Source organism: Pelecanus crispus, chromosome 7 (assembly GCF_030463565.1).
Source record: "Pelecanus crispus isolate bPelCri1 chromosome 7, bPelCri1.pri, whole genome shotgun sequence".
NCBI classification, from domain to species: domain Eukaryota; kingdom Metazoa; phylum Chordata; class Aves; order Pelecaniformes; family Pelecanidae; genus Pelecanus; species Pelecanus crispus.
This window is the reverse complement of record NC_134649.1, coordinates 3,802,170-3,818,639: the sequence shown is the minus strand read 5'-3', so window position 1 is coordinate 3,818,639 and position 16,470 is coordinate 3,802,170. Positions and strand designations below refer to the sequence as shown.

General features: G+C 43.5%; 1 protein-coding gene across 1 annotated transcript; it reads left to right on the top strand.

Moving 5' to 3' along the window:
- Window positions 1–2,859: 2,859 nt before the first annotated feature.
- On the top strand, window positions 2,860–8,836 carry MTFMT (mitochondrial methionyl-tRNA formyltransferase). Its single transcript, XM_075714131.1, has 9 exons — window positions 2,860–2,990; window positions 3,619–3,831; window positions 4,254–4,376; window positions 5,194–5,296; window positions 5,881–5,956; window positions 6,547–6,638; window positions 7,203–7,284; window positions 7,933–8,015; window positions 8,362–8,836. The coding sequence occupies exons 1-9, from the start codon at window positions 2,860–2,862 to the stop codon at window positions 8,560–8,562; spliced, it is 1,104 nt and encodes a 367-aa protein (XP_075570246.1). The 3' UTR covers window positions 8,563–8,836.
- The last annotated feature ends 7,634 nt before the right edge of the window (window positions 8,837–16,470 follow it).

Genomic DNA, 16,470 nt, shown 5'->3' with positions numbered 1-16,470 from the left:
CCAACGTCCCACAGCCAGCGGGGAAGCGATGGGCTACCTCCACTCGCCTCCCCGGGGTGGAGCGGCATGGGCCGGGGCCAAGCCCTAGGGCACCAGCGAGGCAGTTCCTCCCGCACCCCCAACGCCCCCCAAAAATAGTGTCAAGATGCAGGTAGGTGGTGAGATGCCTTTAGGATTTAGCATGATGTACATGGAAACAAAACCAGTTTCCCACCGGTTAGAGTTGGCCCTTGCACCCAGCAATCCTCTCCTTCCCCAGAGGACCACGGAGACACTCAGAAGCAATCTCTTCGGCAATGGCTGAGTGTTTTATTTCATATCTCCCTTGACAACACTGGTGCTCTTTAAAGGGAGATATCTTCTTACTACTTGGAGACACTTTCAGTGTCTTTGGCTAGGAAGCAAAGTGGAGATAGGATGTTGATTTGTGTTCTGCTTCCTCCTTGGATTTGTCTTCACTACTCTTAGGAAGAACTTGCCTGACCTTGGAGTTTTAATTTTGCTTATCTTTTTTGATCCCTTCTGTGTCTTTGACCTGAAATGCCTGGTTACAGAATAACTAAACATTCAGGGTTGGGTTGTTTTTTTTTTTTCCATGTACAAAAGCAGAGTTTGAATGCAGCAGGAAAGCAAGATTTGTGAGCTTTTTTTCTTCTTTTTTCATGAAACAATCAGATTGTTGCTTTCATTCTGCTGGAAAAATTTACATCGAAATAAATCTTCAGTTAAAATTCATGTACAGTCTCCAAGGCGTAATAATAGCTGTAATCCGTTTGAACTGTACAGTCGTATCAGAGCTGAGGATGAATTACTTGGGAGCAAGTACACTGGAATGAATTTAAGTCCACTTCATAAACTCACTGCAAATGAAACATTAATTACTTCATGCGCAAGTCTGGCAAAAACTCAGCACGGAGCTTCAGTATTTCCAGGAGCCTTAACTACAGCTGGAGCTGGGAATCCGTCTCCAGGGTTTAAGTGCCCTGAGGAGCGGCAGGTGAAGCTCCGCACACAGTGCCGCCGTGCCGCCGACACGTTCAGTGCCTCCCGTGCTGGGATCCGATACCTGGAAATTAACACCGAGCAGCAGCCGGATGCCAGGTTCAAATTCCCAGCTTTCGGGCAGCGTTTGGGCCACCCAGACACGCATGGTACATCCCTGGCCTTTCTGAAGCGCTGGTGATAAATTCAGGGTTTCGCCCAGAGCTGGTATTTGCCGGCACGACACAGGACGTCTCCTTCCAGCCCGCCTTCCAGCAACTGGAAACCATGAGTATTTTTCAGCATCTGAGATATTATGTGGTCAAATTTTTTCAGCGTCTGAGATATTATGGGGTCAAATTACACGCTGGGTGGAACACCACTTCCTCTCTTTCGGGGCCTGATACCTGTTAAGTGCCCGTAATCGCTTCGTTACTGTGCGACAACTAATTGCTCCCTGTTTACCAGCTTCATACTATCTACGATAAGGCAGACCGCTCGCCTGCCCTTCTCCCCACGGCCGCTTTCCAAGATAAGCTACGCTGGTTGCTCTAATCTCTTTTCAAGCAGAAGGCATTCCTTCATCCTTGCTTGTTTATTATTTTATTCTTTACTGTATCATCTATGCACCCTGAGATGAGGCAGCTAGAATTGAAAAGCATCCTGCCTCTGACTAAACAGGATTTTCATGGGGCTCTCCAAGTAATAAAGAATTAATTTTTTTTGTAGCAATTGATTTTTATGTACTGGTTCTCAGCTAGGAAATTACCTCGGTATTTGGTAGCGTAACCTGCTTTTCTCAGGGTGCAGGAATGTAAGCACCTCAGTTAGGGTGGCCTAACTAGTTTTTTTTTTTACCTATAACAGCACTTTCTCATTAGTTCTCCTTTGTCTGAGAGAATGCCCTAATGATGGGCACAACAGACGTGAAAAAGGGAATGAATATGCACAGCGCCACTTAGTGTGGTACAAAATTTAACTTTCCTTAGCGATCCTTCCCTCATGTCTGACATAAGTCTGACAAATTCTGTCACCCAGTTTTCAAGTAATTTACATTTTCACTGGCATATAGGAAACGTCTCCAGATTCTTACATTCCATGCTTTAGAATCCTAGTGTCAAAGACTGTAGGATATACTGTGATTTAAATGCATAGGGAACTTGTCTATGTAATTTACATTAAATGAAAAGCTACACAAATAAACCATCTCCCCATGGGGGAAAAGAATGTTCTTAGCAGAATGATAAAATATTTTTATTCTTATGGGAGAAGATAGTTGTTTTAAGTGCTTATTGTGACCCCACAGTTTACAAGAAAACATTCTTTAATCACTGTTAAAACAAAGCTGTCCACAGAGGAAGACACAGAAGTTAGCTTTTCAAACGCTGCATCAGAGCCAGCAGAAAATCAGTGGCTGCGGTGTCAACACCCCTTTCTGCCCCGACATTTTCACGCGTTATCTTCGCCCTGAGGCAGAGAGGCCAATTCACGGTCAGGAGGGCCAGGGTTACGAGTCCACCGCCACGGGAGACGCTCGCTCGGGCAGCACCGACGCTGTGGGAAGACAGAAGCCAGGCCTAGAGGCCGCGCTCGGGGTGCGCAGCCGAGACCGGGGCTGAGGCAGAGACCTGGCTGCGCTCCCCGACACCGCTGGCCTTTCCCCCGGGGGGACGCCGGGGGGCCCGGGAAGCGCTCCCGTGGGGCTCCACGCAGCCCTGAAGCGCAGCTCGAAGCGCTGCTCCGGACCGGCCCCAGACCAAGATGGCGCCGCCTCCCCCTCAGCCCCCAGGAGCGGCCGCGCGACCTCCCTCGCCCCGCCCCGAGGCGGGCTGTGCGTGCGTGCGTACTGCGTCATCGCGCAGCGCCGGAAGCGCCGCCATGCGGCTGCTGCGCGCCTGGCACCAGGGGGTGAAGGCGGCGCGCGGGGCTGGGGTGCCGCCATGGCGGGTGCTCTTCTTCGGCACCGACCGCTTCGCTGTCACCGCCCTGCGAGCTCTGCAGGCGGCCAAGTACCGCTGGGGCCACTGTGGGGCCGGGGCCGGGGCCTGCGGGGTGGGGTACGGGAGGGGAGGGGAGGGGAGGGGAGGGGAGGGGAGGGGAGGGGGCGGGGCGGGGCGGGGCGGTGGGGAGATGGAGACTGAGGGGACGGGGACTGAGGGGACACGGCAGCGGCTGTGGAGGGAGGGGCTGGGGACGGTGGGGGAGGGTTGGGCACCGAGGGATGGGAGATGGGGGCCGGTGATGGGGTTCAGGGGCCGTTGGGGGATGAGCGGGGGTCGAGAGGGGCAGGGACCGTGGGTTGGGCAGAGGTTGGTAGGGAAGCGCGGGGGGAAGCGACCTTAGGGTAGGCCAGAGACCATGGCGTCACGAGTGGGTCGATGGAGGGGATTCACGGGGGGTCAGGACTTGGCGGGGGGGCTGGGATTGAAAGGAGGAAGCCAGGGTGAGGGGGCGGGGGGTGGCAGGGTGGAGAGGCTGGGGTCAGTGGAGGGAAGCTGGGGCCCAAGCAGGGGACAGGAGTTGGAGGAGCAGGTGCTGTGGAAGGGCACAGGGGCACAGCGAGGGGCGGAGGTGACCCCGCCCTCGCCTCTCCCTTGCTCTGCCTGTGTGAGGCCTTCAGCGCCTTGTCTGCCGCAGGGAGCCCAGCGAGGGTGCGCTCGTGTCCAGGTTGGAGGTGGTGACCCTGCCCTCCCGCCTGCCTGTGGACCTGCCTGTGAGGAGCTGTGCCCGGGAGCTCCAGCTGCCTGTTCATGAGTGGCCACACACGGGACCTGCAGGGCAGTTTGATGTGGGTGTGGTGGCATCATTCGGACGTCTCCTAAACGAGGACCTTATTCTCCAGTTCCCATAGTAAGTGAGTGACAGGACACCTAATCGCTGCTTCATTAGCAAAGCTAGACTCTGGTGTTGAGCCAACACCTATGACTTGCAGCAGGTGAGGCCAGCTTCTTCCCTGGGTTAGCCTGAGCCCTACTTCTGTCATTGTGAGGTTCACTGCTGTTCTTTAACACATCGATGTAGATCTATGCAAATGTTCAGCATAATGTGTTTACCTTTATTCCTCTCATTTCCCTTTCTGCGTCCGCTGAGAAACTGGAGGTTATATAGTGTGAATTTTCCTTTAAATGTATATTTAATCCAGTAACGCTTCAGAAGGTCTGAGGAGTTAATTCTTAAAGTAGTTTCAGTGTAATAAATGCTGCATGCCCATTTACGTATGGGTTCAACTTCAGGTACTGTTCCTATTCTGACTTTAAAATATTTCAATTCAGTGGCGTGCTCAATGTCCATCCCAGCTGTCTCCCACGATGGCGTGGTCCTGCACCGATAATCCACGCAGTGCTTCATGGTGATAAAGTGACTGGGGTGACAATTATGGAAATAAGACCAAAAAGGTAGGTTAAATGTACTTCCCAAAACAACTCACTGCTTCTGTTGTCTCTCAGGACTTTAAATCATCACCACTTAAGTCATCATTTAAATCATTCTATGTAATTGGTTTTTTTTGTGTGTGTGTGTTTAATATTAAAATTTGAAACACTTAGAAACTTTCATCTGACCATGTGAGACTTGCCACAAATACGGTATTTTAGTGAGTGTGTAATTTGCACTCTAGCCTGTTCTCTAATTCTTAGCATTATTACAGGGAGCAGACAGAGAACAGTCACACAGCTAGGTGGGTAGGCTTGGTATGACGTGACAGAAAAGATCTGGCTTTCAGGCTTCAGAGTTGCCTGTAACCTCCTGTAAGTGAAATAGAGGACAAGAAATTTCCTGTCTAGGAATGAGAGAGAGATTATATGGTTTAGTTTCAGCACAAACTATGGCTTAAAAGGCTTGTGAAAACACATTATCATAGTTATCTTTTCTTTCTTAGATGCTTGTCTGATAATAGATCTCAGGAAAGTGCAAAACATTTCTTCTGAATGCTTCAGGTTGTTTCTTCTGAGGCCTTATGCTTCTGAACTGGAAATTGTGCATTTATAACAATCTCAGCTTGCTGGGATGAATCTTACTCGCTAAGATATATCTGATGTTCTTTTCTCTGTGTGGTCTTGTGAACCAAACATTATTTGATAATGTGTGAAAAGTGAAGTTTTAGGGGGGAAAAAAGGGCGATTAGTGACTGAGTTAATGTACTGAATGTAGACTTTTGAACTGCTAATTGAGTTTTAGTTTCTCCAGTAAGCGTGTATGTTTTCTGCTTTGTAGGTTTGATGTAGGCCCAATCATTAAGCAAGAAGAGTTTGCTGTTCCTCCCCGCTGTACTGCAAAGGAGCTGGAAGTGATGTTATCAAAGATGGGTGCAAACATGGTAAAGGCGTGCAAGCTAGTGTTGCTTCTGATTAGTACCTTGCTTTTAACATGTGTAAACAGAGTTCTCTTTAATCTTGTTCTGAGTTGACTGCAACTGTTGAAAGGAGAGTGGTCTGAAATTTAGTGTTTGTGAGCACTTTGCCTTGCTGAGAGGGAAGCTGAGCTGTGTGTGATAAGCTGTCAGGGTTGGTCCTGTGCATTGCTGTTCTGTTTCTATTCAGTGAAGAACTCAAGTGCTTTGCATGGAAACAGTGCAGTTGCTTCTTTCATTGAAGTGAATATCTGCTTTTTCATCTTAATAATCAGTTTTCGTTCTGTTCTAGTATTACTATCAGAGGGGAGATTATCCATGAAAGAATACTTGAGGTTTTTTTAATTCAGCGGGAAGGATGCCTTTAGTGTGTTTGTGTGTACGATACAAGTCTTCTGAATATAGTGACCCAATTTTCCAAAAGCTCGCAAGAAACTTTCACTGATCTAAACATTAAATACTGCATTTATATATCTTGGATCTACTGTTACTGTTAAGAAATGTACTCTACTTAGCTTTGTTAATATTCTGTACAAAATTTAATTTTGCAGCTGATATCGGTTTTGAAAAACTTGCCTGAAAGTTTGAAAAATAAAAAAGAGCAACCAAAAGAAGGAGTAACATTTGGTAGGTACACATATTTCATGCAACTTGTTTCTTTTTTCTTTTCTCAGTTGGAAAACTAATTTTCTTCCTACTGTGCTGGTTTGTTTTTTTTTTTTTTTTTTTTTTAAGATGCCTTTATTGGTATGTCTCTTCATTGCCTTCTCTGGCTTAAAGTCATACAGAGAGGGGAAAAATGCTTCAGAATTCTTCAGACTTACTACATTAATGTGTTTTTTCCAGTTGCAAGTACAATATCAAAATCACTAGCAATGTCACAAAATCTGTGCCAGTTTGTTATTCTTTGTGGCTGTAACACTAAAAAAATGTTACAGCTGTGCTTGTGAATGTACATTGTAGGTTTTCAGTGCAGTGGGTAAATAAGAGGACAGCTGAGAATAAAATATAAATAAGCCAATGTGAGGTTTCTACAAAATCTTTTATCCAGGTGCTGTCTAAAGTACGTATGGTTAGATGGTAAACCTGCCATTGGTCAGGATAAAATCTGTTTTGAAATAGTTTAAAATAAGATAAAATAGTACAGCTGTTTGTTTGCAAAAAGATACAAACCAAGATACGAAGTCCTTTAATTTTTTTTTTTTTTTTCCCCCCAGCTCCTAAAATATCTATAGCTAAGAGTTGTATAAAATGGGAAGAGCAGACGGCTGCACAGATAATTCAACTGCATCGTGCAATAGGAAGTATGGTAAAACAGTGGATTTTTTTTTAACCCTTTTCTGTCCTGTAGGATGTCCGAGTTTGGTGTAAATATTTTAACTAATGACTAAAATTCAAGATGAGTTATTTTAGCCTCTGAAACCTAGCATGTGTTTTAAAATCCCATTGTAGTTTACTGTTAGAGATGGAATTAGAGCGGAGGAGAATTTTCTTGAATTTGATCCCACGTGTGAAATCAGCTCAACAGTTTTTATTTTGTTTCCTTAGCTCTCAGATTTCCACTGATGTATTTGGGAGGGTTTCAGAACACTATATTGACATCTTTGCATGACAGTAAACAGCACAACTGAACAGCTACTAGAGCTAGTTGCTTAACTCATTACTGCGTATGCTAATGGTTTGCTTGTCAATGAGATGAAGAAGGAGGAAAACTAGATATGGTGAAGAAAGTCTTTTAGCTGGATGTATACCTAAATTTGTCCCCTAATGTTATTATCGCAGCTACCTTGCATAAGAAAAAAAAAAAAAAACCTGGACAGTTGCCTGGAAATAATGAAAATATTTTCAATGTGTCATCTGTTTCTGTTTCCAGTTTCCTTTACAGACGCTCTGGAAGGGTAGTACTGTTAAACTTCTGGATTTTGTGGAAGTGGATAATATCCCTGGTTTTGCCGGTATTTACTTTTAAATTAATCTAAGTTAAATTTTCCTGTCTTTTCAAACATTGACTTGAAGACAGTAACCAGTTGTATTAAACAATAGCTTTAAGTACTGCTTTCTGAAACTCCAGCAGAACTAAGTCAGTCTCATACGTACTCAGAGTGCAGTAAGTTTATGTGCCCAAAGATGAGCATAAGATGGGTTTTGAGGGTATTCCTGCTTTGTGGTGATGTTGAGCAAGCAGCAGGTACAGTCCTGTGAATCCTGAGACCGGAGGATTTTAATTCTGTGATTAGTTAGGAGATCCTCTTCTAATGCCATCGTCTGGGGATCTCTCACGAGGAAAGCTGTCCCTGTGTACTGTCGCTTAAACCGTTTTCTGTAGTAGCCTGTGAGTCTGAGAGCCTTGTGGGCCGAGTGGAGTGCCAGAGCACACAGGGCTTAATGTCTGTTTGTGGAGGAGAGAGGGAGCGGGGCCAGAGAGTGACTGTTCTGATTCTACCCTGCTGATTTGGGTATGATAAAACACAGAATACAATACAGTATTTTTGAACAAAATAGTGACTCAAGATGATTATCATGCTTCAAAGAGACATAAGCGTTTCAAACTTTTTTTGTACTTGTTGGCATAAAAATGCAAGACAATCTTGCTTTGTTTTTAGATCAAATATTAAATGACCATGGAGCTGTTCCTGGTTCACTACTATACCATAAAGCGTCCCAAATGCTGATAGCTCGTTGCAAGGTAGGTTCTTCCCATTTGTTGTATCTTCACTGCCCTGAAGATGAGGGGTTTACTATTTGTGTGTTACATAACTTTTGTCTTAATTATCCACCATTATTCACTGAACTAGTTTAGATTAGCATCAGTCTTTTTTTTTGATACCTTGAAGAACTTTTAATTTCCACTAGCAGGTTTTTCACTTGCAAGCTTTCACTTACACTTTTCACTTTACATTACATTTGACTTGTAATGTAAACATGATGAAATTAAATAAAATGTGTTCTGTAAGCCAACCTTGTGACAGCTAAAGATCGTAATTTTAAAGCATGGAAGAAGCTTACTGCCAATTTTTTGGTTTTATTTTTAGGAAGGCTGGGTTGGAATTAAAACGGTCGTATTAAAGAAGCAGCTTACAGCGGTTGACTTCTACAATGGGTATATGCACTCTTGGTTCCAGCAGAACTCGAGAACAGTTCATCAGGAATGCAGATTTCAAACACTCAAACTTAGCACGACAAAAAAGACTCTGAAAGAGAGGAAAATACTGGCTCAGGATGTAAAACAGTAGATGTATTTAAAATGTGGAAAATGTCTGTAAGTTCATAGTAATATAAAATATTTCAATGCCCACCTATAACATTCAACTTAGTTAAGGGCTTTCCTCCCAAACCGTTTGGTCTTATGGACATCTGCGTGTTTTCATCGTGGATTCCTGATGATACTCATTTCTCTTTCCCCATCAAGGAAGAAAATCTCTGTGACTGCTGAAGATAGTGAATAAATTCCTGTTTCCACTGTTGGGTAATAAATTTATTTTTATACAATGTTTCCAATTTATTTTTGAGGACTTTCGGTATAACTTTCTTCAAGCACAAGTTGTGCACAGTTACTTTAATGTGGAAATGTTAAAAAAAGGTGCTTCTCTGTAATTCATACGTGGTTTCACAAAATGAGATTCTAAGGACAGAAACATGTTTCATTTCCAAATAATTTATGTCAAATATCTCCTCATCTTTGATAGGATGTCTAGCAAAAGAGTATCCATGCAGTGTTTTTCTTACAGCTTTGCAGTACTTATCCGTGGAATATTTTCTAGTGAAATTAACAGATGGGATTTGTCATGGCTGTCTGCTCTACCTCAGAGTTTAATGCTCACGGAGGCTCTTAGATCGTCTAGTTTGCTTTTCTGCAGACCCTTAAACTACCTTTGTATCCCCACATTGAGATGAATAACTTAAGCCTTAGCTGGGAGCATCTGGAGAATCTTTTCCTGTCTGTGATAGTTTTCTTAAGAGTCAACTGGTCTTAACACAAAAAGCATTCCTTACTTCTGACTGGATTTTGACAGAGCATCTTGATACAATACCGTACCTGGAGCTTTGTGCAGTTGCTGATATGCCTTTTTTTGGGTTGTTTGCTGGGTGGGGTTTTCTGAACAGTCTGATGTTCTGTGTGATCAACTTCCCTTTTTTGTTTTCTATTCTTGGTCATTTATATATTTTCTTTTACCAGCAATAATGTCACTTGACAAGCAACATTATGGTGCTTGATTAATTGCAAACTTTGTGTTGATCTTGTAGAATTCCTTCATGTTGTGCTACTAGATATTTCAATTAATTGGATACAGAACTGGCTAATGTGCTTTATTGATATTACATATTGTTGACCCCTTTAGTTATAATGTCCTGTAGTACTACAAGTTAAATCCACATCAGAGCTCAGCTGTATCTGTGTTTAAATCATTTCTATTCTTAATCCCTCTGAACAACTCTGCAATTGAATCTAAGGAGGAGGGGAAATCTTGTCATGTGAAATGTTACAGTCAATCTTGATTCATGGAAGGTTAAACTTTTTTTTTTCCCCCCTCTTAATCCCAACAGTCCTTGCCAACTTCTTAATTACATGTGTCTTCCTGCATATTCTCATTGTATAGTCTGAAGTCTACCAGCACTTTCACTGTACTGGAATTCAGTTTCAGTAAGTCTCAGATTTAGAAAGGGAATAAATGGAATATTCCCATTTTATTCTCAGCTGAGATCTCATCCAGTTCTCTTCAGACCATCACATTTATTTGGGCCTTTTGACTTTGAAAATGCTCTAAGCAGTAGGTACTATTTAAAGTCATCCATGAAGGCCAGCTGAGCATTTTTAGTCACCTGCATGTGATGTGAGCCCATCATTTTGTTTCCTTTTAAATTCAGAAAAGAAAAATTTACTGTGTATATTTGCTTTTCAATACAAGTGACTTGTAATCTCATTGATTCAGTTTCTAATCTATAAATTTGTCATTCACTTTATTCAGTAGATGTTTTTCTTTGCTATCTTCAGCTTTTCTGATCAATTTCTTACCTTTCCCATTTAGTCATTTTGATTATCATCTCTTCCTTCTCCTTTTTGTTTTCATATCCTAGTATATGTCCTATTTAATTAATATTTGTGTCACATCCATCCAGAAAATTCATGTTCTACTGTCATGCTTTTTCTCTGGTGAGAGAAGTTTTTACCTGATGAGGAGTTGTTAACCTAATCCAAGTTTTTCCTCAACCTGCCTTTGGTTAATGGCATGTATAAGAAGGAGCATTTCATGTGAAGAACCCCAAAACTGATGACTCTCTTACTTTCCTGTCTTAGAAGTAATGTAGCACTGTGAAGGTAACAGCAAAACAAAGACCAGCCAGATCTTAGGAGCTGCTCTAGTGTTACTTGCTCAATTTATTCTTGCTTTTTCTGAATACTGCTGAAGTAAAAGAGCCACTGGAGCTATTTGGACTGAGGGAGACACTGTTCTGTTAGCTTCATATTACAGCATTGTCATTGAAATTTTGGAAGCTTCAAAAGGAGTTTAAAAAAAAAAAAAAAAGGTGGGAGTTTTGTAGGGTTGCTGTTACAATGGTTCCATTTTGCTCATGCTCATACTCTTCCATGTTCCCTTTTGGCTCTTCAGACTTTTCAATGCATTCATGCCTTTTCAAGCACTCATGTCTGGAACTTAAAGCTTGAGTCAGGTGTTGAATTCATGAGACATATCAAAGCTACAGGAGCTTGACATGCTTGAGTGTGACGCTGAATGAAAGCAAGCAAAAAAATCTAGAAAGATGTGTTATATAACATGGATTAAAAAAATTCTGAAAAAGCATCTGTTGAAGCAGATGCTGCACTATTTTTCTTTCATTGCCATTGGTCCCACAATTAATCTGCCTCTGACAGGTTTTCCAGAACACACGATTCTCCAAGAAATCTAAGCCTGTGGATCAGTCAAAAGCTGGAAACAACAGTAAGGTGGAAGTCAGGCTCCTGTGGAGAATTCCTCTTGTCTTTGACTGCAGACTCAAGGGTGCAATATGTGCTGCAGAAATTATAAACCTGGCAAGTTTGTTTCTAAGCAAATGATATATTTTAGTGCTTTGCTCCCTCCTACCTACTTGCAAGTAAAGGTTGTGAAGTCATTTTGCTTTTACTCTGTTCAGATCAGTCTATGAAAGGTTAGTTACCACCTTATGCCAATAGAAGGGATGGTGGGTGGGTTTGGGGGTTTTCTGGGGTTTGTTACATCACTGGTCTCGGTTGTATGGCTGATTGCCTTGTGTTTTCCCAGCTGCAGCTTCTGGGAATCAGTTATTTTCAAAGAACACTCATAGGCATCATTGGAATTCAGATATTGAGTGTTTGCTGAGGATAAGAACATTTTCTTGAAAGCGTCTTCATAGACAGTGAGGGTTTTTGACACTAATCAGTTGTATGGTAGGAGTCTGGCCTCAGGCATGGATTGTGACAGAAGTTGAATTAGCAGAGAAATGAGTATACAAAAAAAAAAAAACAAAACGCAACCCACCACTTTAATTTATAGATAATTTTAAGCACAAATGATACAGAATTTTGGACTTAGAAGTGAAGTATTTTAGTTATCTGTTAGCATGGGTGGACCCAACTTTTCCGATGTACCAGGTCCCCAGGCACTGGAAAATGAATTGTGATTCATTATGACCTGAGCAAAATGAACAGTGAGGTGCGACTCCCACAGAAACAATACAGTATCAAAAGTTCAGGCAATTTAAGGTTAAAAGTTTTTTTTAGATGACCAAACTGTTAAATCAACCGCTTTGTTCCTAGGAATGGCTCTTGAGGAAAACTGCTTGCAAGTTCTTTAACTCCTTTGCTTTTTGGAATCTGCTCTGGCATCGTAAAATTGGTAGCAAAGAACAACTATGTTTCTATCCCTTGCATCTCCAAAATGACACGGAGCAAAGCAATATTCTTGCTGGGTGGTGTTAATGCTGCTAGCTGGAATATCAGTTTCCAGCCCCGCAGTGCCTGTATTGGATGTTAGCATCGGAGAGAGCCCGTAGGGCAATTTGTACATCTCTCGCTGTTTTAGATTGTGCCTTGTGTGAGATCTGTTGCTGTTAGTTGTTGCTGGCAGGTGGTAATTTCGGTTCTAACTAAAGCATAAAGCAACAGGGAAGAGTTTCCCTGTGTCTTTGGGGGAGTTTGAGGTGGCGTGTGCTCAGAAACCCGGTAGATGGAGCTCGCTGCGTCTCTTGGGGGGAAAACCAAGGTCAGCTGGACAGAAGATTGTGAAAATCTGGTACAGAATGTCTTCAGTTCATTGTTTAATACCAAATAATGTCTAAACCATATTGTAGCCGGGATACCTATACTTATAACTTAATCTTTTGATCTGTGCAGAGTTTGCTTTAAGGCTTCTCGGAATTGTTTTTTATGCAAGAGGCTATCAAAGATTAGACAGTTCTTTGTTGCTTAACAGTTAATGTCCTAGCTCTGAATAGGCACAACTTTAACCCAGTTGTTTTATGGAGGAAAAGAGGGCAAGACTAATTTGTTTTTTTTTTTATGGAGGAAATCTTTGGCATGCTATTTTTGACATGGCAGAGAAGCTTTAAAGGGAATTGGTGTTCCCCAGGCAGGTGTTAGCCAAAATGTCTCTTTGGAAACTTTGCTTTCACCTAGCCGTGTAGGGATTTAACTCTGTAGGTAATGAAAATCTGATTATTTTTGCAGAACAGACAAAACAAAAATGGGGCATTCACTGATGAGGTGTGGAATAGCATGTCAGGGTTGACTCTGGAACACAGACATGGTGATTCAATCCCCAGTACCACTGCTGAGGTCAAGTACAGCCACCCTAGCAATTGGAAGGTGATGTAGCAAAATAAAACAGCTGTCTTCCTCTCGGATGAGAGAGGGAGAGTCGCAGAGGTATTCATAGACCCAGCATTGGCTACAGCTCAGTTTAAGATCACTGAAGCCAAATTACTGGTAGAACTGCAAAACATCTGGGCAGCAGAAGGGCTCTGGTGCTGGATAGGGATGATTTCATCTTGGATTTCAAACAAATGTTAGGGGGAGTGATGTTTCCTAGGATGCTGGTGACTCGCAGTTAGATGCATCTGTTTCATGATCTGAAACCTTACTACTCCCTCTGCTTCCTAGGAAACCTCTTTATTCCTGTTTTCTGCTGAATAAATTGCAAATGAACAAAAAGCGTACGTGACTAATCACAGGTGCACTTGAGTTTTTTAAAAAAGTTGATTGCAAAATCCCTGAATAATTTGAAGGTTGAGACTAGACAAGGATGTGTCTCCTTTTGTTTATCCTAACTGCTGACAGCCTGATAGCTTCTGGGAAGCAATATTTTCCCTTTCTTAAAAACAGGAGGAGGGATAGGTCACCAGATTGATCTGAGGGTTGGAAACTAAGTGACCTTAATGGAAGATGCTTTGTATTAGCCACAAACCTGCTGATGTTTAGGAGCCAGGTCTCCTGCTTCAGCCTGTTTCTCAAGGTTGGTGGTCTGAAGGCTAGGGCCGAGGGAGGAGCTGAGTCGCAGCCTTTCCTGCATTCCTCCAGCTGATGCTCTCCTCTGATACATGGGAGCGTGGGTTAGGTTTCAGGTTGCAGAAAGGACATTGCCATACGCTGACCATACACACGAGCTGGAGAAGCCAGAACTGACATTGAGCTATAGCATAAAACTTGTGTGAGTGGTGGATGCTACTGCTGTAGCTTTTCTCCTACATAAACTTTCTTAATGTTTTTGGCATGGTGGCTCATCAATAACAATGAAGTGTTAGCACTGAGTGGTGGTTGTTGAACCAAGGTTGTTTTCTGTTGATAGTGCTTAAGCACCCATGTTTGAAAGCTCTCTGTCTTGCTCTGTATCCAATGTACTCTGCCAGCAGCCTCCTCTGAGAGCTCAGGGACTCAGTGAGTGCAGGGATTAGTTTGTTCCTCCAAGTTGGAGTTAAGCTGCAGTGGGGGACAGTTTGGGGAAACTTGGAGAGCTTCTTGCTGTTTCAGGCTGTAGGGCTGTGACTGTTTCGTTCCTGTTAAACAGACACTTATCCCCAAAAGGAAGAGCCCTGTATTCTGCTGTGTTCGGCTCTGGCAAGCTCACATGCAGCCCAGGGACGAGATCCCGAGCCTGCTTTCATCCATGTATCTCCTGGGTTGGTCTGTAGAAGTCATTTGTGTTACTTCACCCTCAAAGCGATGAAACTAAGTTTGGGATTTGGCTCTCTGTCTGCAGAGGAGGAGGGGAGCAGAGGGAAGAGACGTTTCTCTGCGAGTCTGCAGTGCAAGCCAAGAGCTCTGTGGGAAGGTCCAAGCTAATGCTCCCCACTGGCTGCTTTGGCCCCAGCTCACGCCAAGCCCTTGCAGCAGACTAGACACAAAAGAAAACACATAGAGTCTAGATTCATTGGTATGAAGAGGATGTGCCAGAGTATTCCACAGCTCTCCCTTTTCTGCTCTTTGATAACTGTCAATTTGCATAAACCCATGGATTATTAAGGGGGTTTTTTTTACCTTTTTAAGCATAATTCAGGCTGCATAGGCACTCGGTCCTGCACAGCTCTGTATTTAATGCCCGGCATGCCCCGTGTCAGACCTGAGAACCTGTTCCGAAGCTTGCTAAAGGCTGTTGAAAGACTCCCCACGCCTTTAATGGGGGGGGTAAGACCCTTAATGGGCTGTAGGTAAGACAACATAGACCTAGAACTGGCTTCATACCCATAGGAGGGGATTGGGTAGGAGAGGGAGATCCACGCTTGAGCATGTGTTTGAATTTTTCGTTTGAGTTTTCGTCCAGTAGCACTGCCCACCTTTTTGTGATCTATCAGTGGAAATTTCGGCGTTGGAGGCTTGCTGGCCTGCCTGCACCCTAAAATTTATTGCCAGTGGTGTGTTTGGGTATAAACACAGGATGTGCTGTGTGCTGGGGACGTCCTTGATTCTGTGCTAGAAGTAGTGGGGGTTTGATAGGACAATGTCATAGGTCACTTGGAGATGGATCACTGCCTGACCCCTTCTGTGGCCATCTGTACCTTCAGCTAGGAGCAGCTTCTTGCCCAGCAGCATCCTGCTTGCCGCTGCTGAATGTGGAGGGAAGCCTGTCTCCTCCCTGTCTCTGCACCTCCCAGCCTTGTTTCCTATCGCCCTTAAAGCACGGCTTGGTTCCCAGCTCCCTTCCCCCCCCCCCCCCCCCCCCCCCCATCTTGTCCCACTCTGGGAGCCTTGCTGCTCTCTCCTTAGTTTATCGCTTGCCCTGACGTGCTGCTCCACTTCTCCCAGCGCTGTTGCTGCCTCTCCGCATCTCAAGCTGGGGACATTCCCTGACCGCAGCGTGCCGTGGCCAAGCCCTGGACCTGGGGGAGCACCCGCTACCCACCAAACCCCTCACACGTACCCAGGATCAGTCTCACGCTGATAAAGCTCTGACCTGTTTGTGAGCAGGAAGGTGAAATTTGGCAGGTTATTTGGTCATCTCTAGACATGGTTTACTTGGACATGTCAAACACAAAAGCAACACAGCGTTGTCGAAGTTACAAATTGAGGGGTTTTTTATTAACCTACCCTATCACAGAGCATGGATTTTCTTGTCAAATAATGCAAGCAGCAAGAGAAAACTGTAGTTTTACCCATGTGGAGCCTACAAATCTGCATGGCTTCTCTGTGCTATTGAGCCTGTGAGTTTTTAGAAATGCAGCTGCCGGTAGTTTAGCTTGAATACAGTCATTCTAAAACAAGCTAGAAATAAATAAAATACTTACATTTCAAGTCCAAAACCTTGCAGTTGAATTCAGTATGGGGAAATCAGTTTATTCCTTTTCATGTTACCAACTACTGTGCAGGTACTTGGGCTGGCAAAGTCTGCAGATGCAGGACAGAAGAATGTTTTATGTACATGACTTAACTGAATTATGTGTTTAGTCTTCCCTTTAGACTATCATGTGAAGCTGTTTAATGTCAGGCAGAAAGAAGATTTTTATGGATGCATTTAATAAGACACAAACCCACTACCACTACTGGCTCCCAATTTTTGCCTTATGTCTTTCCTTTCTGGTGCCAAAAAAAAAAAAAGTGCACCTCAATTATGTCTCAAAAATAATGACACCTACCAGCTTTGAATTAGGTTATTAGCAGGTAGATGTTACTTTCAAATTATATTTAATCAAGT